The following is a 25,629-nucleotide window of genomic DNA, read 5'->3' as shown; positions in this document are numbered from 1 at the left end:
ATAATAAAGAGCCTACATTCTATAGCATGGCAAACAAAACATTTTCATCGATCGATTTGAGCATTGCATCTGGTACACTCGTTCCGTATCTAGAGTGGAACGTGCTTAAAAACCCATATGGGAGCGACCATTTTCCAATTATCATAAAATCAACAAAACATGATCAATGCTCCCCATGCGTCCCTCACTGGATAGTCAAGTCAGCCGACTGGAAACGTTATAAAGAACTTACCCGCATGACCTGGGAAGACATCTCTGCACTTTCTATTGATGACGCCGTGGCATATCTGACAGCATTTATTGTTGATGCGGCGTCACTATGTATCCCTTAATCAAATAGATCGCCCTTCAAACGACGTGTTCCCTGGTGGAATGCGGAGTGCAAGGAAGCTCGTAAGAATCAAAATAAGGCGTGGAGTCACCTTCGCGAATCTCCAACTGCCGAGAATCTGATCAATTTCAAGAAAATAAAGTCAATAGGCAGAAGAACACGCCGCCGGGCCAAACGGGAAAGTTGGCAGAAATACATTAGTAGCATCAACTCATATACAGACGAGCGGAAAGCCTGGAATAGGGTGAACAGAATAAAAGGCCGCGAAACTCATCCTCTACCTTTGGTAAACACTCAAGGAGACACTATTGAGGACCAGGCTGATTCTCTAGGAGCACATTTTCAGTACATCTTGAGTTCATCTCATTACTCAGATACATTTCTAAGATATCAGCGACAAGCGGAACGGCAGCCTCTGAATCAGAGAGGAAATAAAAACGAACCTTACAACCGGCCATTTAACATGGTGGAATTTCAGGCTGCACTGAACTGCTGCAATAAATCAGCTCCTGGGGGCGATCGAATAGTTTATGAGATGATCGAATACCTACACGCCGAAACACACGAAACCCTACTATCACTTTTTAATTCCATATTCTCCGCCAGTTATATTCCATCTGCCTGGAAGCAAGCAGTCGTAATTCCTATTCTCAAAGAGGGCAAGGATCCAACTTCGGTCAGCAGCTACAGGCCTATAGCCCTGACAAGCTGCCTGTGCAAACTCTTTGAGAAAATGGTAAATAGACGCCTAATTCATTATCTTGAAAGCAACACAATACTAGACCCCTTGCAGTGTGGTTTTAGGGAGGGTAGATCTACGACAGATTACCTTGTCCGCATGGAGGCGAATATCCGAGATGCGTTCGTGCACAAGCAGTTTTTATTAGCGATATTTTTAGACATGGAAAAGGCATACGACACAGCCTGGCGTTTTGGAATTCTTCGTGATCTGGCTAGTATGGGTGTCAGAGGCAATCTGTTGAACCTGATCCAAAGCTACCTCTCTAATCGTACGTTCCGTGTGAGGATTGGTCAAGTGCTGTCTCGTCAATTTACCCAGCAGACAGGTGTGCCGCAGGGTGGTGTACTGAGCTGCACGCTCTTCATCGTAAAAATGAATTCCCTCTATAGCGTCATACCACGAACAATGTTTTATTCAGTGTATGTGGATGACGTACAGATAGGATTTAAATCATGCAACATTTCTATCTGTGAGCGACATATACAGCTTGGCCTAAACAAAATATCTAAGTGGGCTGACGAGAATGGATTCAAGTTAAACCCCCCAAAAAAGCACATGCCTTCTATTTTCGAAAAATAGAGGTATATTACCTGACCCTGCTATCTATCTTAATGGACAACGGCTATCTGTCAGCCACGAGCATAAATTTTTAGGAATCATCTTAGACTCTAAACTAACATTTGTCCCTCACCTTAAATATCTGAGAGCGAGATGTCTGAAGACAATGAATTTGCTAAAGCTCTTGTCCCGCACATCTTGGGAAGCCTCTACAAAAGCCTTATACGGTCCCGTCTCGACTATGGAGCAATAGTATATAGCTCTGCTGCACCTAGTGCTTTAAAGATGCTAGATCCCATTCACCACTTGGGTATACGCCTGGCTGCAGACGCTTTTAGGACAAGTCCTGTAGAAAGCCTGTATGTGGAGTGTAATGAATGGTCATTACATCTCCAAAGGACATATTTAACTTTTTCCTATGCTCTCAAGGTCAAATCAGATGTTCAGCATCCATGTCACTCACTTATTCATGGAGAGTCTACAGCCAGATTATTTCTTACCGCCCAGCTATTAGACCTCCGTTGAGCCTTCGTTTGAGAACCCTGGCAGAAGAAACAGGTGTCTTAGTCCCAGAAAATGTCCAAATGGCACCCACTCGCCTGCTCCCACCATGGGAATGGCAGACCATTGAATGCGACGTCTCTTTTGTAGAAATATCTAAGAGGGCACCAGAAGCACATATACAATTCCATTTTCGTGAACTCCAGGAGAAGTACTCCTGTACAGAATATTATACAGACGCTTCCAAGTCCTCTAAAGGAGTTTCCTACGCAGCTCTGGGACCTTCATTTTCAGTATCCCGAGCACTAAATCCACACACAAGTATATTTACAGCTGAAGCCTACGCTATACTATCGGCTGTTCAAAACATAAGGCTTACAAAACGTGCTAGGGCTATTGTATTTACAGATTCATTAAGTGTAGTCAGAGCCCTACTTAGACCAAGAAAATATGAAAACTCAGTTTTTAGTGAGCTGTACAGTCTGTTGTGCTCCCTATATATGTGCAATCAAGTGGTTGTCATATGCTGGGTACCTGGTCACAAAGGTATAAAAGGCAACGAAGCTGCTGACGAAAGCGCTGGGTCAGTAACCTTTAGCGATGCAGATTCAAATATCCCCATCCCTGCTGCAGACCTAAAGCCTTTTCTACGCAGTAAATTGCGGAATCATTGGCAAGGCGAATGGGATAAACAAGCAATGAATAAGCTTCACATAATAAAACCAAAACTGGGGAACTGGATAAATGGAAAAATAGCAAGGTACAAAGAAGTACTTCTTTGCCGATTAAGGATAGGCCACACACATGGCACCCACTCTCATCTCTTAACTGGGGGTGATCCTCCAACTTGTGTTAAGTGCGGCAATAATCTCACTGTCCTCCATGCTCTTATTTAGTGCCCTGCAATAGAAACAGAGAGGAAAAAGTATTTCCCTGCTGCATATCGCGAGAAATTACCCTTTCACCTTGCATTTTTTCTTAGCGATGAACCGCTTTTTAATCTGCAAACAGTCTTAGAGTTTTTAGCCGAAACGGACACCCTGAAAATCATCTGGCCGGGCAACTTTTAAGCACATGACTAACAGCCCTGCCTTCGAGGGCTCTCTTGAAACTCTGGTCTCAGTGTTATGGTTTTATTGCATCATCTTTTAACGAAAGCCCATTGCCATAGCCCACATCACATCCTAGTCACCGTCATTATTTTAGCACCTCTATATTCCACTCCACTTACAGCGTAAGTGTTTTAGGCCCTTTTACAGCCATATCACATCTACCACGATGAGTTCATTGTGCATGTCACCCACAATACATCGTCAACATTACCACCTGTCATGGCGCTCTTTGGTCAAACCTGGCCCTTGCGCCATAAAACACCACACATCATCATCGTCATCAAGAATAGCGTCTGTCGTCATCTCTTCCTGTGCTTGTCAGAACGTTCTGCTGGGAACCATTTGTGCTATGGAGGCCCTGTTTTTCAATATTGTGGGAGCTGCATATAATTACAAATTTATCAGTGATCTCCATCTTCTTTATGCCCTTTTAAACCCTAGCAATAATTGCTGCCTTATCTTGTAGTGTCAAAAACTTCCGCTTTTTGGCTGTAGGCTGGCAGAGCAGACGGTTGCCTGCACAGCTGACGCACCCTAGCACCAACCGCACACAGTGGCCACACCATATACACATGCACACCATGCAACGCTGTGGGGTCTGATGTGGGATATCTCACACCGTACTCTTGGGACAAAGGAACGACAACACAGTAGTGCAAACAATCACAAGGGCATTTATTGCACCTTTCATACATCAATGCCTGCTAGCCGAGTTGCTATCCACAAAACATGCCGATGGGCGCGCGATAAATCTAGAAGTCCGACTCACCGCGACCGGAAGCGAGCGAATATGTTCGCCCCATGCTGGATCCCAACGCCTGGTCGTTCGCGTGTATAGTCACGCGAATCGTGGCGCGTTCGAAGGCGGCCACGCGAGACGGTCTCGCCGAAGCATCGGTCGGCGCGCGGGTCGGCACGTCCGACCCGCTCGCTTCCCGAACCCAAAGAGAGAGCGCCTTGTCTTTCCCGAACGCAAGTAACCGCGCAGCGGCGCGGCGCTCGCGCCATCTCTCGCACCACGCTTCTACCACTCCAACGCCGCGGCCCACGCGGCGACGCCACACGGAGACGGGGCTATGCGGGAAAACAAGCTATCAGGGGAGGCGCGAGGGTCGCGCATCCCCACAATGCACAGAGCATCATAGCACTTTTCACGTGTGGATGTGGAATTGGCTAGTCAGCGATTATGGATTGGCATGCCATGCAGGCGTTCCACTCCACATTCAGCCCCTGCCGTGATGGCACGCAGGATACAATGTGCCCACTGTGTGGTCCCTCCGCTTTATTTTCTTTTCTCCTTAATTTTCTTTAAATGCTTGTATTACATTTTCGGTTGGGACACTGCACAGTACTCACCCATTGCAAAGGATAAACTGCAATCATCATCATTACTGATGCTTGTTGCCACGTGCAATCACTCCACTACTGTTTTTTGTAAACAAAAATGGAGGCAGCCACGCAAGCGCACCATGGTGGTAGTTTATGCAATTTAAGGGCACAATGAAGCGTTACGTTAGTAAATAATGTACATGACGTAGTAGTTCTGCGGAAACCCGCAAAGTGGAGAGAAACAGCCATCAAGGCAGAAAGCTGGGCTAGTTGGTGTGTCATCATTATTCAAAAGTCTAGCGCAAAATAGCAGGGACAAAGACAGAGAAGACGACAGGACGAGCGCTAAACATCAACTGAGGTTTTTACTGCGAGTGAAGGTACATATATACATTTTGTTGGTGCATGCGCACACAGGATTAAAACAGTACAAGCACATTCTAATCAAAATGTGGCAGACTTTTCTGTAAGTAAACTTTTTCATTTTTGGACAAGGCAAGTGAAGCCGTGCTGACACAGTTATCACCTTCCCTGTCAATGTGATATGCCTCACAAATCTCGTGCCCCCACCTTGTCTTCCCCTACCAAGCACACACGTGGTGTCAAACGCAGGCACGCACCCGCATCGCTTACAGTGCATGGCCAAATCGCCGCCCCCCGCTAATGAGTCTATTAGCGTTCAGTGCTCTCATAGCCGTTAATTTAGGCAGCGGCCAGTCTGCCCCACGTAGCATCTACCGCAAGAGAGAGGTATGTGGTATACGACCCCAACAATGCAGGGTACAAACTTGCATGCATGTTTTATGGCGCAGATCGTTTTTTTTTTCTTCTCTTTTACGGCTTTGCACATGCGCACTGTAGGGGTTGAAAGACGGTCTTCGGGATGAAAATCAAACTTGGGAGGGTTTATTTTACATTATTTACAAGGAGGTGAGAGACAAGTAACAGTCGTACAGTCATTACGGGCCGGCAGCAACTCGGACGCTGCGGCCCGCGGCAAGAAGTTCGAGAGAGGTGAATCAGGGAATCAGGGAATGCTCTGGTCTCTCTGGAAGGCTTCTTATAAACCCTTCGAGCACTGGAAGTTGCGTCATGTTCGACCAATGGGAGACTCCGCTCAGATGACGCCACTTTCAGCCAATGGTAGGCGCCCGTGCGATGGTGTCATACCCGGCGAAGAGAGTCGCCGCTTGGGCCCCCTTGCTTGAACACTTGATCCCGCTGCGGTCTCTCCTCGCAGAGTTGCCATGCGCTTCTTCAAAGGAGGAGAAGGAGGGGGGGCGCTCATGCTCCATTGTACGAGTGCCCACCTGCTCCCGGTGGTACGACTCCGCAGCGGTGGCAAATGCCTTCTTCAAAGGCGAAGAGGGGTGACGATTGGGCTCTATTGTCCGAAGGCCCCTTCTAATCCCGGCGGCGTACGAACTTGTTTGCAAGTGTCCTGCCTCAGGAATGTGGCACCCCTGCTTCTGCATTCCTCAATTAGCTGTGCTGCGATTCGAAGTGGTTTGGGGAACTAGAAGTAGCCTCAGGAAACGGCGCCATATCTAACAGCACCAGCATTTCCGGGGCAGTGAACATCACGTCCACGCCGCATTCTCTCCAACTTTTCTGAGCCGGTGAGATTGCTGGTGCACGTACGGTATAGCTGTACATTTCAGCTTCTTGCAGCTTTTTTTGGCTGCTACGCCAGGGCGTCCACCTGCTCTGATCTCTTTCAGGAGGCATTCCGCCACAGCCATCACGATATCTTTCGAAAAACCAATGTTTAGCGCTCGTCCTGTCGTCTTCTCTGTCTTTGTCCCTGCTATTTTGCGCTAGACTTTTGAATAATGAGAAACAGCCATTCCACCTGTTCAAACATCAAATCCACCCGTTCGTAGCAATTGCTACGAACGGGTGGATGCCTGATTTTCCCATGATCAAATAATGTACATCATCATCATCAGCAGCAGCAGCAGAAGCAGCCTGGTTATGCCCACTGCAGGGCAAAGGCCTCTCTCTCCCATACTTCTCCAACTACCCTCGTCATGCACTTATTGTAGCCATGTCGTCCTTGCAAATTTCTTAATCTCATCCGCCCACCTAACTTTCTGCCTCCCCCTGCTATGTTTCCCTTCCCTTGGAATCCAGTCCATAACACTTAATGACCATCGGTTATTTTCCCTCCTCATTACATGTCCTGCCCATGCCCATTTCTTTTCTTGATTTCAACTAAGATGTCATTAACTCGTGTTTGTTCCCTCACCCAATCTCCTCTTTTCTTAGCCCTTAACGTTACACCCATCATTCTTCTTCCAATAGCTCGTTGCGTTGTCCTCAATTGAAGTAGAACCCTTTTCATAAGCCTCCAGGTTTCTGCACCGTAGGTGAGTGTTCGTAAAACACAGCTATTACAGTGGAACCTCGATGATACGAATCTCACGGGGTCACGAAAAATATTCGTATTAGCCGAAATTCATATCATCGAAACAATTAAAACTAGCTCAATCAAAGAGTCAAAGGTGAACTCACTCAGACACACTTATGTAAAAAGGATTTATTTCTTGTAGAAAATTCTCTAATGTCCTCTGCCTCTTTTTCTTTGTCAGGTCAATTAGCAGACTTTGTTCAAATCCATAAAAACGCGTGCACGTGTCGTTGCTGATTTCATTCGCGCACGCCTCAGAACTTAGCGCGCATGCAGCGTTTCAGCCGCCGGTGGTGGGTCCTTCACCGTCGCCCACGTCTAACACAAAGAACGCGGCCCGAAGCACAGCAGCCACTCCGTCCAATGGCACGCGGAAAATGAAGAAAAGCACAAAAGCAACACAAGTGCCACCGCTTCAAACTCTTCGTGCCCAGTCGCGGCCTCCGCGCTGTCCGGCGCCACGTCCGCGCCTCCGCACCAAAAGAGAGAGGGAGAAATTGTGTAACTGCGCGCTGTTCTCTTTCACTGCCGTCGGTGGGGCTCATGCTTGCGGTCGCGTCCATCCGTGCGCTGGAATCGTGCCAACTGTGGTCTCTCCTCCGCGCAGCGGCGCAACCACCTCCCCTCCTTAGCAACCGGCGCGCCGGTCAGGGGCGCAGCTGCGCATAGCAACCGTGACGTCACACAGTAGCGGTAGAACGGGCGCGCGCGCGTCGGCGGTGGCACCGCCACTCCTTCGCCAGCCGTTTTGTTGCAGTCGAGTGAGAGGCCCGTGTTGCGCGCCATGCGGTTCGGGGAAGTGCCAGCGGACGCCGGATTCCCCCAACACCAAACGCCAGAAGAACAAGGAGCGAATGCGCATGCCACGAATGAACATGTCACCAGATGCGAAAGCAAGGGAGGCAGAAAAGAAACGCCAACAGCGACTGATTAGATCGCCGGGTACCAAAGGCAGCGAAGCAGAACGAAAGCGGTAGCAGTGACAGGCGATATCGCTGAACACCAAAGCGAATGAATTGGAGCGCAGACGGCAGCAGCGTCTGGCTTTCGCCAAGCACACTTTCAAATTTCCAATGTCTTCGGTAATTTTCGTATCAACCGACGCGGGTCGAAAATTAATTCGTAGCAACCATTCTCTAACACGTTGCAAAGTAATGGGGCTCGGCCGGGACCACAGAAAAATTTGTATCATCCAGAAATTCGTATCAGCCGTGATCGTATCATCGAGATTCCACTGTATACACTTTTCTCTTGAGGGATAATGGCAACATGCTGTTCATGATCTGAGAATGCCTGCCAAACGTATCCTAGCCCATTCTTATTCTTCTGATTTTTTCCGTCTCATGATCCGGATCCGCCGTCACTACCTGCCCTAAGTAGATGTATTCCCTTACCACTTCCAGTGCCTCGCTACCTATTGTAAATTGCTGTTCTCTTCCGAGACTGTTAAACATTACTTTAGTTTTCTGCTGATTAATTTTTAGACCCCCTCTTCTGCTTTGCCTCTCCAGGTCAATGAGCATGCATTGCAAATGGTCCCCTGAGTTGCTAAGCAAGGCAATATCATCAGCGAATCGCAAGTTACTAAGGTATTCTCCATTAACTTTTATCCCCAATTCTTCCCAATCCAGGTCTCTGAATACCTCCTGTAAACACGCTATGAATAGCATCGGAGAGATCGTATCTCCCTGCCTGACGCCTTTCTTTTTTGGGATTTTGTTGCTTTGTTTATGGAGGACTACTGTGGCTGTGGAGCCTCTAGAGATATCTTTCAGCATTTTTACGTACGGCTCGTCTACACCCTTATTCCGTAATGCCTCCATGACTGCTGAGGTTTCGACAGAATCAAATGCTTTCTCGTAATCAATGAAAGCTATATATAAGGGTTGGTTATATTCCACACATTTCTCTATCACCTGATTGATAGTGTGAATATGGTCTACTGTTGAGTAGCCGTTACGGAATCCTGCCTGGTCCTTTGGTTGGCAGAAGTCTAAGGTGTTCCTGATTCTATTTGCAATTACCTTAGTAAATACTTTGTAAGCAACTGACAGTAAGCTGATTGGTCTATAATTTTTGAAGTCTTTGGCATCCCCTTCCTTATGGATTAGGATTATGCTAGCGTTCTTCCAAGATTCTGGTACGCTTGAGGTCATGAGGCATTGCGTGTACAGGGTGGCCAGTTATTCAAGAACAATCTGTCCACCATCCTTCAACAAACTGCTGTTACCTGATCCTCCCCAGCTATCTTCCCCCTTTGTATAGCTCCCAAGGCTTTCTTTACTTCTTCCGGCATTACTTATGGGATTTCGAATTCCTCTGGACTATTCTCTCTTCCATTATCGTCGTGGGTGCCACTGGTACTGTATAAATCTCTATAGAACTCCTCAGCCACTTGAACGATCTCATCCATATTAGAAATTATATTGCTGGCTTTGTCTCTTAACGCATGCATCTGATTCTTGCGTATTCCTAGTTTCTTCTTCTCTGCTTTTAGGCTTCCTCCATTCTTGAGAGCATGTTCAATTCTATCCATATTATACTTCCTTATGTCAGCTGTCTTACGCTTGTTGATTAACTTGGAAAGTCCTGCCAGTTCTATTCCAGCTGTTGGGTTAGAGGCTTTCATACATTGGCGTTTCTTGATCAGATCTTTCGTCTCCTGCTATAGCTTACTGGCATCCTGTCTAATGGAGTTACCACCAACTTCTATTGCACACTCCTTAATGATGCCCATAAGATTGTCGTTCATTGTTTTAACACTAAGGTCCTCTTGCTGAGTTGAAGCCGAATACCTGTTCTGTAGCTTGATCCGGAATTCCTCTATATTCCCTCTTACCGCTAACTCGTAGATCGGCTTCTTATGTACCAGCTTCTTCCGTTCCCTCCTCAGGTCTAGACTAATTTGAGTTCTTACCATCCTATGGTCACTGCAGCGCATCTTGCCGAGCATGTCCATATCTTGTATGATGCCAGGGTTAGCGCAGAGTATGAAGTCCATTTCTAGTCTCGCCATTCGGGCTCCTCCACTTCCGCTTTCGGCTATCCCGCTTGCAAAAGAATGTATTCATTATCTGCATATTATTCTGTTTTGCAGAGTCTACTAATAGCTCTCCCTGCTTATTCCTAGACCCTATGCCATATTCCCCCATTGACTTATCTCGAGCCTGCTGCTTGCCTACCTTGGCATTGAAGTCGCCCATGAGTATAGTGTATTTTGTTTTGACTTTACCCATCTCTGATTCCACGTCTTCATAGGAGCTGTCGACTTCTTGGTTATCATGACTGGATGTAGGGGCATACACCTGTGCGACCTTCAATTTGTACCTCTTATGAAGTTTCACAACAAGACCTGCCACCCTCTCGTTAATGCTATAGAATTCCTGTATGTTACCAGCTATATTCTTATTAATCAGCAATCGGACTCCTAGTTCTCGTCTCTCTGCTAAGCCCCGGTGGCCAGCCCGAGATCGAGCCCGCCTTTGATGAGGTTGCGTGGCGGCTCAGTGGTTGGCATCAGTCGCTGTGACACGAAAAGTGGCTTGGAACATTAGAAATTTGGCAACTTGTAAACTAATGAACTTGGGCCAGAACTTTTGGAAAATCCTGAAATTCAAATCGGGTGTGAACACCAAGATTCTACTGTATCTACTTTCCTTAAATGTAGTGACATTTAGACTTACTAAGCTGTAGGTCCAGATGTACATTTTTTTCCATATATAGTAAAGCCCTATTAGTTTGGATTTTATGGGACCAGAAAAATATGTCCGAGTTAACTGTATGTTCAATTATCGAGGGTATCAAGAGAATAAAGAAATGCTTACTACATAAATGTGCTTTTATTGAGCAAACGAATCAGCGAATCCTGTTTGCAATATGTAAGCTGCAGTTCTCATCCTCTCACTGCTAGTTGGCACTCGCAGCAACGTAGGCCTCCATTGCAGTGCAGCCGTGGTGTAAGACTCGTCCAAGGCTTGCCTTTCACTGCTACCGTGCGCACATTCTTTCGCTGGTCAGCTGCTCGGCAGCTTGTCTGTCGCCATGTGGCCAGCATGTGTGGGCCACGATGGAATCGCTCTTCATCCTTGACAGCTTCCGCTCGGTTTGTGACTTTTCACCGAGTTGAAATGACACTGCTGCTTGCTGCGAGGCGGACGAATCGAGAGTTGCTATTGGTTCAATCACAAATGGTGACTACACAGTTTGAAAGGCACATGGCCAAATGCACTCAGTAAAAATGAAACTACCGTTTGCTGCAACCGCTGGGAAAGAAATAGTGGTCGTATTGACGTGATTTTGGATGGTGACCATGCAGTTCTGAGGCCAACGCAGTGTCATGCAAGATGGTAATTGCAACAATAAAGGCTGTAAAGGCACTAACATGCACAAGGCGTTCCGAAATTCTTGTTGTTCCTGTACGATTTTCACTGATTGCAGCAATGCAGACTCTGCCATTTCGTCTTGGTTGGACCCTAGCACTGCTGTTGCTCTTTTTTTGTCCCACATTTGCAGTGCTCTGTGCCTGTCATGCTCCGAGGGTTCTCCGAATTAACCGGTGTGTAGCCAAATATGTCTCAGTTAATGAGAGTTTCATGCCAACAATTAATGCCATCACCTGCAGGCACAAAAGGACGAGCCGAAATGATCCAGTTTTCTGAATTAACATGGTTCGAATTAAGAAGGTTTTACTGTATCTGGGTTGCCTTCTCACAACAAAAAGAGGGGCAGTGTCAGTTGTGCTTTCATGTTCAAGAGCTGTTGAAGCAGCCCTCTAAAGTCCTCAAATCTTAAATCCCCAAAACCCATCGTCCTGGGTTAGCCTATACGTTCCAGTTGCCGCCATATTGGTACCACTGCTTGTTACTGTTGCAGGTTCTTGGTTCAACTTGTGAGTCTTCAACGTTTGACATATTCTTTTTGCTGCAAGAAAACTTCAGAGCAATTTTCGCTGTCAAGAAATTGTTAAGAAGCACAGACATTTCAAAGAGGCAAGGAATCATCGCATGGTGGAACAGTTCATCTGTCTTCATGACAGGGCCACCGCATCACCTTGTGACAACCTGCACCTGTCTCACCAACTGTCCACAGCCTTGTCAATTTTGGAAGTCACAAAATCAAGGCTACATCTCTGAATGCAGCCTAGCTGCACTCTTTTAACAAATCCCATCTGTGTATCTCATTAAATCGAGGCATCATTTGCTAGAAAAAAAAGAAAGAAAGCTTGCTGATATGGGCAATAAGCCTGTTTGCTTCTTCAGTAGAGCTCAGATCAGAGTGATCTCGGCAGCATTATGCAGATGTTCATTCACCTTTAACTAAAGTGCAGCTCTGTGAAGAAGAATACCCCCGCAGTTAAATAATATGCTTCAGCCGCAGCAGATATCTCGTCATTGCAGTGCCTGCTGATCGAAGGAAGTCATGGAAACTATGGTGGCACTGGTGTTCTTCCGTAACTCAGTGAAAGTTGATGGCATTGGTGAGCCCCACAATGTGTCATTATGCATGTGATCTCACTGCCCACATAATAAGTTTTCTTGAAAAATGAAGAGTTGGTAGTTTCTCTTATGTTCTGTGTCTAATGTATACTTTAGTTGGGTCTTTGCTAATTTCTTAGGCAAAATTTTGAGTATATGTAATTATTCAGCATACACTTGCTTATATTTTCTTTCTCGTCCCTGTGTTTGTGAGCCATTTTTTCTCGTGTCGGCCAATTTTTCATTATTTTTGTCACCATCATCATCAGCCTGTTTTATGTCCCAGGATGCAGGATGAAGGCCTGCGATCTCCAATTACCTCTGCCCTGCGCCAACCGATTCCAGCTAGCACCCACGAATTTCCTAATTTCATTGCTCCACCTTGTCTTCTGCCATCCTCAACTGCGCTTCCCTTCTCTTGGCACCCATTCTGTAAACCTTATCGTCCACCAACTATCTAACCTGCGCATTACATGATGTGCTCATCTCCAACTTTTTTTCCTAATGTCAATTAGAGTATCGGCTATACGCATTTGCTCTCGGATCCAAACCGCTCTCTTTCTGTCTCTCAACGTTATGCCTAGCATTCTTCGTTACATCGCTATTTACGTGGTCCTTAACTTGCTCTCAAGCTTCTCTGTCAGTCTCCAAGTTTCTGCCCCGTATGTCAGCACCGATAAAATGCACTGACTGTACATTTTCTTTTTCAATGATAATGGTAAGCTTCCAGTCAGGAGCTGACAATGTCTGCCGTATGCGCTCCGACCCATTTTTATTTTTCTGTGAATTTCCTTCTCATGATCAGAGTTCCCTGTGATTAATTGACCTAGGTAAACATACTCCTTCACAGACTCTAGAGGCTGTGAAGGAGTGTATGCGTGATGTTACTGGAACTTGGGAAAATTGAGCAAGCTCTTGGCAAATTCCACAAACTTTTGTCTAGAGTGGTGCACTGTGGTGGAGAACTCTTGTGATAACTAATAATGTTCTTCTTTAAACTTTAGATTGTGATGCTACCGCCTTGTCTCTTGTTTTATATGAGAATGCTGACAGGGTGGCATTTTGCTGCTACAGTAGTGCCTAGGCAAACATTTAACTTTGATTTGTGAAATCCTCATAGCACTAAGGGTGGTGGACAATACTGGAAGCATTTCTCAGTTTAAAATGTACATACTCAGCGTTATCCTTGCTCTTTAATTTCTCAGTTTGGTCTCTTCATTTATGCATCCGAAATGCCACAATGTATATTAGTGCATCTTGACCTAGCTTGTAAAGTGTCAATGCAGGATTGCATCGCTGCTTATTGCAAAATCAGGTACTCAGCAGTGACGTGGACTCGTGTCAATGACAAATGGTGCCAAGCTCTAGTTTTCTGCTTGCGGTCTTCAAGGTTGCAGCACATGCTAGCGGGCCTCTTTTTGTGAAGCTTCCAGACTAGATTTGATTAACTTAAGCCATGAAACGGCTTGCTCCTTTCGCAATTCTTTCAAAGGTTGTGTAATGCTAACCCTTGTTTAATGATATCCATGGGGAATGGTATTGTTTTTTTTTTCTGATCTGTTACAAGTCTTAGTAGGATGAGCCCTATCTGGCTCGCGGTTAGTTTCAGTGTTGCCACTGAATTTAATTGAAGCAAGTCAAACAAGAATTGAAAGATGAATTGAAGCATTCAAACAGCATTTCATGAAACACTTGTTGTCATTGGAGCAAGGACTGGTTAGTAGACTTACACACAAAGACAGAAAATAAGTCATGCATCTGCATAGGGTGGAGAACGAAGGGAGTAACCACTGTGGGGTGACAGCTGTCCACAGTGAGACCTTCTTCTGCCAGGGATGTGTTGGGGGAGGGACATGGGTGTGCCATTGCATTTGTAATAACCTTTCACCTGGTCAACATGCTTGCTGCATCGGTGGGACTGAATTGAGATGCGGCCAGTCACAAGCTCCTCAGCTGAAAGACAAAGATGCATCGGGGGAATAGCGCTTCTCCCCGAGCGGGGGAGAGGGAGTCTCACTGGTTCCAAGAAAGGGAAAGGAAGGAACGGGGTGCCTTGGCTGCAGTGTCGTGGCCAGGTGTGAAGAGCAGCGGGAGTGGCGAAGGTGCCCTCTCCCCGCTACCCTCCGCGAGCGAGCACATGATTATCGCGTGATAGCCACGTGGCCGCTTCGGAGATAGCGGGATGCGCGTGCGATCCCACATCCCCCCCCTCCTTAAAATAACCCTTTAGCCACTAAGAGGCCACTGGCCGCATCTCAATTCAGCCGTTGAGGCTGCCACATGCCGTCCCCCTGCTGCGCTTGGCCTTTGTGAGCGACTGACCGCTCCAGGGCCCGAGCGCGGATTCACTCTGGGTGAGCTGAACTTTTATCAGCCTCTTTTGTGGCTCCAACATTGTGCGGTTTATTTCGCCCTCAGACGTGCGAAACGCTCCGACGCTGTGGTTTTGTGTTGTATTTGTATGTGTGGTTGCTGTTGTTGTCAGTTAGTATACTTGTACTCTAAGGTGAACAAACACCTTAGGTCGAGACTCATCCTGTCCCCCCTGGCCTGAACCCGCCGTGGTCGCAACTCACTGTGAACCGCGGGTTAGGGGTCTCAGCTCAGCTGTTAGGGCTGCTGTGAAAGTGCTAGCGAGCGACTGCTGATCTGCTGGCGCTGTGCGATCCAGAGAAGGGTCAGGTGCGCACGCGCGAACTTGAGTAATACCCCTATAGCTTAGAGCTGATGTAGGGAGCTTTCGACGCTGACATAGGGCGCAGGAAGCGACATACCTCGCTTCACTGGCGGACAATCCAGGCCACAAGCGATGATGAAGAACCCCATATGAACCCCACATGATGATGATCATGTACAGATGACAAAGAATAGCTTATAAATGGCCACAATATGGTTAAAAAAACGTTGGAGTTGCCCTTTAACTGCACTTTTGCCTTGCCAGCATGTGGAACAGGCACATCTTCTACCAGACTTTCAGTACTGCATGAGACATCCATAGTGGTCGCAGCTGCGGATGCATTGGTGGAAGCCTAAAAACTGAGCATTGAAACCTCTTCAGCCACAGCTCCAATTGTTAATTCAGTACATTGATGACCTTAATTTTATTCTCCTAGATTGCAGCCACATTATTTTTTATGCAGCTATTTATTAGCATAGAATCACAAATTTCACAGCCAAATAAGGAACAAACAGCAGCATCCAGCTCTAGGCCCCTCTCGTACAATGATGTGCTGCTGGTTTTTGTGTCGACAACGTGTTCAAGGAGGCTTCAGGTCAGTAGCATGACACCAACTATACTCATGCACAGCTTCCTGTGGCAATGAAGGTAAAGCTGGGGTGAACGAGTCCTACTGCACCAAGTAGTCTGCCGGTGTTCCAGAGCACTTTTCATCTGTCTGAACAGATACTGAATCAGCATAACTTTCACCTGTGGCCGTGTTGGATTTCCCTAAATGCATAGAAGAAAATCGGAACAATACCATATGTACTCGTGCAAGAGCTACACCCCCGCTTTGGGGAGCAATATTTTTGAAAACTATTCAAAACATCCCGCCAGAAAGCAAAGTTGGTTCTGTTGGGACTAGATGACGCCAGCTGCTTTTCTGGAAGACTTGACTGTTGGGCTAGTTGGTCGTCCATATTTGAAGTAGTAACTTAGCGTGAATAAAACCACAGAAACAAGAAAGGCGGACAAGGACAAGTGCTACTCAAAACTGTTTTATGTTCTGTTGGCGTCAGGCTCAGGCCAGTGGTGCCGCGCCATTATGTGGCGCCTTGTCTCGGCTGTGTTGTCAGTGTGTCCAGTCAAATCGATGGGATTTCGCCTCTAGAGAAGGGAGCCCTGTTTGGATCAGCGCTGGTCAGGGATGATGGGCCGGCATCAGAGGTTGTTTGCGGCAGTAATTTGCGGCTCCCTCTGTTACAGTTCCGGAAACAGTGCACACCTCTAGTGGCCTGCCATTGGCCTGATTCGTGTAAGGGCCGCACCCAGCCAACTCGAGAAAAAGAATTGCGGCCCTTACACGGGTATATATGCTAAGTCAAATTTAACACTCACTGGTGCATTTTCTGTTAACTTGCTGTTGTAAGTAAGGTGTTTATGATTTACATTCCCCAGCTCAAACACGAGAATGTGGGGCTCTTTTTAAGGAGCATCTTACTTGCCTCCCCTTCATTGCCACTGGAAGTTGTCTGCCAGTGTAGACATGTGCTCACGTGGCAACAGACAGTGAAGAACATCTCTGCACTCTGCTTTTAGCACAAAAAATTTGGGGCTAATTTGAGAGCTTAGACTTGCCACCATATGTTCCCCTCGCAGCCTGAAGACCTCGGCAAGAATGCAGAGCTTTGCCCTGGGGACTCCCACCTCCGTGGCCTCTGGTCGTGGCTTGATCATATCCTTTTGAAATGCTGTATATTTCTTGTTTACCGCAAGTACATGTGATGGCCTTGGAAAGCCTCTACTTTTACTTTGTTTAATACCTCAATGGTTAGTGCTCATTTATAATCGTTGAACTAGAGTTTTGTACACCACAAGCACAAGATAAAGCTATCCTTGGACATTGTGCATGGTGCTGTGTGATGATACTGAGGCTTTCTTTTGAAATGTGCACCAACTGTTGCAGTGAATATGCAAGTTTCAGGTGGCATGCAGCTGCCTTGTGGCATCGCACGTGCACACCGCAGTTTGGCAGCTGCACGAGTTGCCGAACCACTAGTTTCGCTGACGCTCAATCAATAACTTCTGCTCTTCGAAAACAAACAGAGAGGACACTGATACTGTGCTGTTCCAAGGTAAATTTGGATGGATGGTGGTATTGCAGTGAAAAATACTGATGTTTTCGAGCAAAACGGTTAACGTAAAGTCCACACACATTTTAGTCGGCATGGGTGTGACCAAAGCTTGCTGCATAAGCATGTGCATCAAGTCTGGAAGGCTGCACGGTTGGCCAGGGTATGTGCAAGTACTTATAGGCTTTATAGCAAGAACAGTATAGGCTGCAGTATAGGCTTTGCGTGGTCGAAGCAGTCTTCGACTGCTGGACCATTAATCGCAGCAGAGCTTTACAAGGCTGAATGCTACTGGTTGCAAAACGTCCAACAAGCGATCTTGTACAAAAAAAGTGCAAGCGCTGCGTGTAAGAAAAGGGTTACCATCCACAACTACAGTTCTTTGACTATATCCTTTCCCGGTCGCATGTGCTTTACTTCGTGTGGGCAGTCGTCTGCAGCAGCTCGCAGCATCCTTGGACGTCAGACACCCAGTCCTGCTTCCACCAAGGCATGCATTCATCTCGCTCATTGTTTTAGCTGCACATGAGTGCGTACTCCATGGTGGAGTCGAGACCACACTTTGCAAGCTTCGAGAGAGGCTTTGGATTGTAAAAGGATGGCAGATTGTTAAAAAGGTGCTAAGCAGAGTTGTTTGTCTTGCAAACACCATAAGCCTGCCACTAAGACGGCACCATTTGCTCCGTTGCCACGAGACAGAATCACCAAAGCAAGGCTGTTCTCTTTCGTTGGTTTGGATTGCTGTGGGCCCCTCTACGCATGTGACGTGTCTGCTACCAGCAAAAGAGCATACATCCAGATCTTCTCATGTGCCGTCACTTGCGCCATCCATGTGGAACTGACAACCAATGTGATAACGACCACCACACTTTCGGCCTTCCATCGTTTTTTTTTCGTGCAGTGTAAACTCCCGACACCATATATTTGGATAATGCACTGTCTTTCCATAGCTGTGCGTGAGTGTTTAAGGTCATTCTACCAGCTCTTCAAGAATATGCTGCTGATGTCAAGATCAAATGGAAGTTAATTGCAGATAAAGCTCCTTGTTGGGGAAGCTGGAGGGAACACCTTGTCGGATCGACAAAGAACGCATCGAGACGTTCACTTGGGCACAGCAGTCTCAACACCGAGGCCCCCTCTACTGCTCTCTGCGAAGTTGAAGCAGTCATAACCAGCGGACCTCTTATTTATCTTGACAGCAACCTGGTTGAACTGGTACTGCTGACTCCATCACACTTCTTGCTCGGAAGACGCGCTTTCTGTAAGAATCTAGCATTTCCGATGGCACATCATCGACAAGAGCAGACCTGCTTTGCTGCACATGCTATCGAGGGTCCAATGGAAGCGGTCGGACCTGCTTTCACTTTGGTGGTCCGTGTACAACAGTCCTGTTCGTGAGCTACCTCGGCTACATGAAGGGGACACGGCGCTTATGCCTGACGACAGCACACGTCTGCTACCATGAAAGCTGGGCAGAGTTCTATAAGTGCACCCAGGAAAGGATGGTATTGCACACGTTTGTACACTTCGACTAGCTTCTGGACAGACGGTCGAACGAACTCTTCAGAAGGTGTACGTACTCAAAGTAAGCTACCAAGAACCAGCTGCCGAGTGATCACTTTGGCCCCTTGGGAATACATTGAAGATTATTGCCGACAGGTGGCAGCGGAGAGGAGAAGAGAAGGAAGAGGAGGACCGGCACAAGCAATAGAATAAAAAGATTGAGTGCTTGGGCTAGAGGTCAGGTATTTATTACGCGACGCTATCCGCCACCGTCCAGGAGAATGCGGCAGTGATGCAGGGAATTCTGAATAATCAAAGGAGGTGCGGAAAATTTATCAGTGGCGTGCATATTGCAACAGGACCAATACTTTGGCTAGTTGGGCGAAGTTCACTTTTTTTTTTGCATTTATTGATACCTTATTATCACTGTGCGCATTTCCAGGGCACATGATTTCTCGCTGCTATAAGCGTTTGATATTAGCAGTTGTTTCACTACCCATCAGTGGTACCTACACACCTTTGATTACTCTTTTACATGTTGTGCTTGTATATGTATAAATAATGATTTTATGTAATTATGTTGTGGTCACAGCTGCTCGATGCTTTTTTTTTACAATTGCTTAATGGTTTCAAGAAGCCCAGGCGTGTAAAAAAAATTGGTAAAACGGGACAAGGAAGTTGACAGACCAGACACAACAGAGATGCTATTCCTCTATGCCACCTCGATTTGCGCTGCTTTGTGGGGTTTCTTATCAGCCACCAACTCGCGCAACTAGTAATTTCAATTTTACTGCAAAGTGCCGATACAGTAGAGCCACCCAATTCTGTCGGCTTACCAGAAAGTGCGTCAGCACCTTGCGATGGGGGGGGGGGCCGATGGGAATAGGCAGGCCACACGCTGTGACCACTGGTCATGGCCCATGGGCACATAATTAATGATGCAGATGGATACAGCGCTCATGCCATATTATTAAAGAATTGGGCAGCTGGGCGTATTTAACTTGTGGACATGAGTTTACAGATTGAACTGTATAACAAATGAAACGTCTAGCAAATTAAACAGATAACAAAGCCAAGGACAGCTTGGGGGAATTAACTCTTTATGGTTATGAAGGTATTAGCTTCGAATGGGGTTAAAGCTGCATTTATTATCATCTTATATTACAAAAGAAATGTAACAGCAAGTTGAAGAAAAAGGACTTCCATATTAGTGTAATACATAATAGATACAATTTTTGAGAAAGTATCGGCTTACACAGCATTTGTTTTCATTAACTGCACTTAGAGCTTCCTCTTTGCCATAGTGGACGTAACAAACCATTTCCAGTTTGGTCAGAAACTGGGAGCACTGCAAGCAGTGATGCAGATGAAAATATGGCCGCTGCAGGAAAGAAATGAAGCACATGCAGAAGAAACAACAACAAAATGAAGCAGGCAAATTCGGCAGTTTTTGTTATTTTTTTGTTTCCAATTACAGAATGGGTTCAGATAAGGACAGACTTAGGGGGGTCCCAACTCTTTTTTTGTTTACAGTGAAAATTTTGTGAGGTAGGCAAATGTCTCCAGAAAGGAATCAACCTTTGTATTGCAAGACACAGTGCAGATTTCCGAAAAAGACATAATTTAATCAGCTACTTGCAAATTTTACAAGTTAGAGAACCTATCACTACAAAACTAAGAGATTGTACTCCGCCAAACATTTATTTAGTAATTTCAAACTATTAGACCTACTGGTCCTAGGAAACAGGCTTATGCTGCCCACAGTATTTTCTTTAAAAATTGCCAAGTTTTGCTTTCTGAACAAGAGCCTCACATTGACACCAATATCAGTGCCTTTGTAGGGCCACTTTAGCGAAGGCGACGAAGCTTAAGAATTTTCTAACAAATCTTCAAACAATTTCTCACCAATTGATGTAAGAAATGTGCAGAAATATTACATATTTATTTCGTTATAAAATCCTGAAAATACCAAAACTGCAATAGGAAAGAAAATTAGCCAAATTTAGGACGTTAAAAAGAAACTATAAGTGCCTATTTGAAATAAAATTATACAGGATGCCCTCACAGGACTGATAAATCTGGTACTGCAAAAACATATTGCGTTATTTTATTTTAGGCAGGAAAATTGAGCCTACTTTTCGAACTCTGTGTGGTTGTCCCAATGATTTGCGTAGTTCTAATGGTGGTAAAATCCAAATTACATTCATATTGCATTCCGAGCTCACTCTTTTTGTGGTAATAAGGAAACACGACTCGGATCGTTTTTTTTTTTTTTTTTGCCTCTTCTAAGCCACGAATTGAGTTGAACATGCCTTTTGAGGGCTCTTGCATGCATATTTTTTCTGCTGCAAGTTAGCTAGCAAGCACAGGAGAACGCGCTCAGCGAGGTGTCTAAGGCTGGTCTGGGGAAATTCATTTCTAGCGCCACTCTCCAATTGTGCCTGCTATCTGAAGAAATGTTCCCCGCTTATATATGACTGGTGCCCAGCAAGAAAGTGTGATGACACCACTGCAGTGATGGAGCCACCTGGATGTGTTCGGACAAGGATAGTCCTAAAGGAGTTCCAGATATCACTTCACTAAAATTGTTATATTAGGCACAAGAACCCTTCCACACAACGGAACTGAGACTTCTTTTCCCACAAATGTCTTTGCTACACACAGAAAATATCTTATTTGAGACCAAGTGCAGAAGCTGTGGGATGGTTGCTGCCACTGTTTCTGGCTGATGCTTAAGGAATCCAATAAACCTCGTCACAGCAGAAATAATTGTATTTATTTATTTTACCCTCAGAGTTTGCATATTACAGAGGGGAGGAGCATATCACGGATCAATATTGTAAAAACAATTGATTTAATAATAGTAAGGAGCATGAACAATCAACAAAACCATACAAAAATGTACAGCTGCAATGAAACGAAAAAAATTAAGCAGTATAAATTCAGGATCTAAAAGTAACAACAAACAAGCAAACCAAAACAAAAGAACAAATTAAGTACAAATTAAAGATCGCAGTCAAGGCATGGTATTAAAGAACTATTTGTAGCATGATCTATCTGCGATAGCAGTAGCTGCTGCTGGCAGCTGATTGCATTCAGAGTAGTTCGAGATAATAATTCATGTGAATAGGTCACAGTTCTAAAATGAGGAACATGAATTTCTTCAACAATTTCTTCAACATCAACAATTTTAGACAATATTAAAGGCGGAGGTTTAACAAACTGTTCACGAAGATGATTGTTGTGATCGTAAATATGATGAAAAAAGTGAACCGGGCTATTTTACGCCAAACGGGAAGTTCTGGATGGTGATGCTGTGACTGCATCATGGTTACACTGGCTATGTGTTTATAATGGGATAAGATGAAGCGAATAGAACTATTCAGTACTCCTTCAGGTTTATTCGTCAGCGTAGTGCCACTGAAATTCAATATGGATGATGCGTATTCAAGTGGCAGACGAATGTACCGTATTTACTGTGGGATTCTCACCCGTGCTCTTGGGACAAAGGAACGACAACATAGTAGTGCAAACAATGACAAGGGCATTTATTGCACCTTTCATAGACCAATGCCTGCTAGCTTAGTTGCTATCCACAAAACATGCCGGTGGGTGCGCGACAAATCGAGGAAGTCCGACTCACCGTGGCTGTATAGCGAGCAAATATGTTCCCCCCATGCTGGACGCCAGTGGCTGGTTGTTCTTGCGTACGGTCACGTGAGTGGTGGTGCATTCCAACGATCGTATTCGTCCATTTCGGTATAGACCTTACGAGATGGTCTCGCACAAGCATGGATCGGCGCCCGCACGGAACGTCTGTGCTGCTTGCTGACTCGGAGCCAAAGAGCCTTCTTCTTTTCGTGCCCATGCAAACTCGTCGTTAGGTGGTGGTAACAGAGCAACACTCGCGCCGTCTCTCGTACTACCCTGCAAGCATAGTGACGACTGCCGCAAAGCCACGCGGCGAAGCCGGATAACAGGAGACGGAAGCTATGCGGAAAAACAACATAACAGGGCACGCGTGAGAGTTGCGCATCCTTAAATCACTGCATATTCTGGCAAAACATGTCACACAGTCTAACATCAACACGTGTGTCACACAGTCTAACATCAACACGTGCTTCACGAACAAAGTAGTACATGCAACAGTGGCCGCACCAAGGAAATGTCCCCACGCTGTCCATAACATGCCAGCCGACATTGTCCTTGGGGTACACCGCTGGCATCCACTGGTCACAGCAGCAGCTCTGCAGATTTGACGGCACGATTCTAGGCTAGACTCTGGAAACGGCGACACAGTAGTCAGTGCGAGCAAGCGTGGCTCGCGCCAATGCTGGCGAGAGCTGCAGTAGCTGTTGGTGACCGCCGGCTCTTTTCCACACCGCCGAGGGTTGCGAGCCGGCCACAGGTGGCCGTCGAAGTTGCTATGCTGAACTGGCCACAGTATCACCATTGCCTTGGGTGGCTCGATCATAGTCCGGGGCAGCAGCGCAGACAATGTGCAGGTGACAACAAACCAGGGGTGGCTCCACTCATGCTGTGTACGCTCAACGTACTCGGCAAACACTAAAGTAGCGTAAGGGGGAGGAATTCTGCATGCACATCGCCCATGTGGTACGATGATCAATTCGGCTAGCAAAAGATCGGGCAGTTACTCAGATGCTAAGTTCACGTGAACAAAGCTTGCTTCCTTGAGTTGAACGAGTATTTTCAATTCGTGCAAAGCTAACTAGAATGAGGGAAGCAAAGTACAACACCTCAACGCCATGGTCCACCAGGTTGTGTCCCTCTACGTGCAACCGGCAGCTTCATAAAGCCTTAGGCCTAAAGCGTCGTTACCCTGGCAACAACCGGCATCCAAAAAAGAACACCGAAAATGGGCGCAAGACAGGCAGCCCCGAGGAAATGTCAGCTCTGTGAGGTGGTCCTACCCCGCTCAGTGCACACGGCATCCGAATTGATGGTGCCCACTGTCCCAGACAGTGTCGGAGCACCCGGTGCCAGGCCACAATACCGGTCAGCCTGTAGCAGCACCTGTGGCCCGCGGCCACCCGGCTCCCGCAGCCGTGACTTCATCAGAGTCAAAGAGATAGAAGAAGCTATCTACATAAGAAATTCGGACCACCCACAAGGCTTCCGTACTCACTCGTTGCAGGCTTGGCAATGTTCCGCGGGTGCTAAGCCTTGCTTTCTCAGGATGTAGACAAAGTGGCTCTCGTAGCGACGAATGTCATTAAAAAAAATCATTTATGAAAAGGCTCAGTATGTTGAAAAGTTAAACACACTACAGCCACCGTCGCCTCGCTCAAGAAAGCACACCGCCGGCGCTAGCACTTAAAATCCATGCTAGCCCTATGCTTCAGTTCAAACCAAGGTCTCGAACGAAGCAAAACTGTTAAGGCTATTGCCCGATGCCCCAAGAGACCCACGTTGGGCACCAGATGTAGGATTCCCACCCATGCTCTTGGGACAAAGGAAGGACAACACAGTAATGCAAACTATCACAAGGGCATTTGTTGCGCCTTTCATAGACCAATGCCTTCTAGCGCAGTTGCTATCCACAAAACATACCAGTGGGCGCGTGACAAATCGAGGAAGTCTAACTTACCGCAACTGTATAGCGAGTGAATATGTTCGCCCCATGTTGAACACCAATGCCTGGTCGTTCGCGCGTACGGTCACTTGAACGGTGGCGCGTTCTAATGATCGTATCTGTCTTTTTCGGTATTCGCACCTTCCAGTGCTTATAAGTGGCACTGAAAATGTTTCAATATGACGGTGATAGAGGTGATAGACGCCATAACGAAAGCGTGCGCATCTCCAGAAGCAGGCAGCCTACGAGCCTCTGGTATCTCGAAGCGCGTTTATTGACCTTGGTAAGAAATGCAGAGATGTGTTGTAGAAGGAGAGGCTATGTTTAACACTGGCCATATAATATGGTGTGGAATACAAGACACGACAAGCGCAGCTGTCCAGGTCGAGTCACTCTGCTTGCAGACAAGCGCCGTTAGAGGCCCGCCGCATACGATAAAAGTTTAAGTCTGCAATATAATCGGCACTGTGGAGGTCACTATTTTTCCTAACGTTTTGTAATCCATACCTGAAGTACGAGAATTGACACCAAGCAGTTAATGATGTAAGGATGTAAACAAAGCACATTACCCCCCATGCCACTGCATAATGTAAACATTGTGTGTGTTCATGATATATATACATGGCTCCGTGCGCCAGCTTAGTTGTGGAATGCCTGTTAAAAATGTCAGATAATGCGGAAACATTTCAGTGGTGCCAATTTACAATATATGAGCGAGACGATGAGGTGCGCTAGCGCGCTCTGTTTCCAGCACGATTAGCGCTTTTGCATGCTGTAGGGAAGCTTGCATGCGCAGTCTTCATCAAGGACCGCTTCAGGTACGTAGTCCTGGCCCTTGTTTCCTGCAACATAGTTTAGAAGAGATGCTTTAAAACCAAACAAAACAAATACAAAATCAGAAATGCGTGCGCACGACCTCCGATCGGTACACATCTTTGACTATGGCCAAAACAGAAAAACAAAACAAAAATACAAAGCAGCGAATCCCTTGTGCATTGACCGCCTGCTTCATTCTCACATAACATGACTAAGAACAGTTGCGGAATACATTCTCTAGTTTGCAGTGCTCGCAACACAACATCAGGCACCGTCGCAGAGTATTTACCAAAACAGCACGAGTGCAGGCAGAAAATTGAGTAAACAATGAATCCTGCATACTTAAATTTACCTTGAGAATCTGTAGAGGGCTTTCTTTGGACAACCTTAGCCTTCACTCTTGCTTTGTGGGACCACAGCGGGCACTTTTGCGAAGGCATGGCGTTTCTCTTTAGCCGCTTTCGTAAAG

The 25,629-nt window shown here is 46.3% G+C and overlaps 1 protein-coding gene across 2 annotated transcripts in view; it reads left to right on the top strand.

The window, feature by feature from the left end:
- The window catches only part of mio (GATOR complex protein mio), a 534,566-nt gene that overhangs the window by 300,688 nt on the left and 208,249 nt on the right, over nucleotides 1–25,629 (top strand). For both annotated transcript variants that reach the window (XM_070532612.1, XM_070532613.1), the window contains exon 15: nucleotides 16,776–16,851. In XM_070532612.1, coding sequence (XP_070388713.1) covers nucleotides 16,776–16,851 — 76 coding nt within the window. The remainder of the gene's footprint in view (nucleotides 1–16,775; nucleotides 16,852–25,629) is intronic.

This window comes from Dermacentor albipictus, chromosome 1 (assembly GCF_038994185.2).
Source record: "Dermacentor albipictus isolate Rhodes 1998 colony chromosome 1, USDA_Dalb.pri_finalv2, whole genome shotgun sequence".
Lineage (NCBI taxonomy): Eukaryota > Metazoa > Arthropoda > Arachnida > Ixodida > Ixodidae > Dermacentor > Dermacentor albipictus.
Note: the sequence above shows the minus strand (reverse complement) of the source record. Positions and strands in the feature narration are given on the sequence as shown.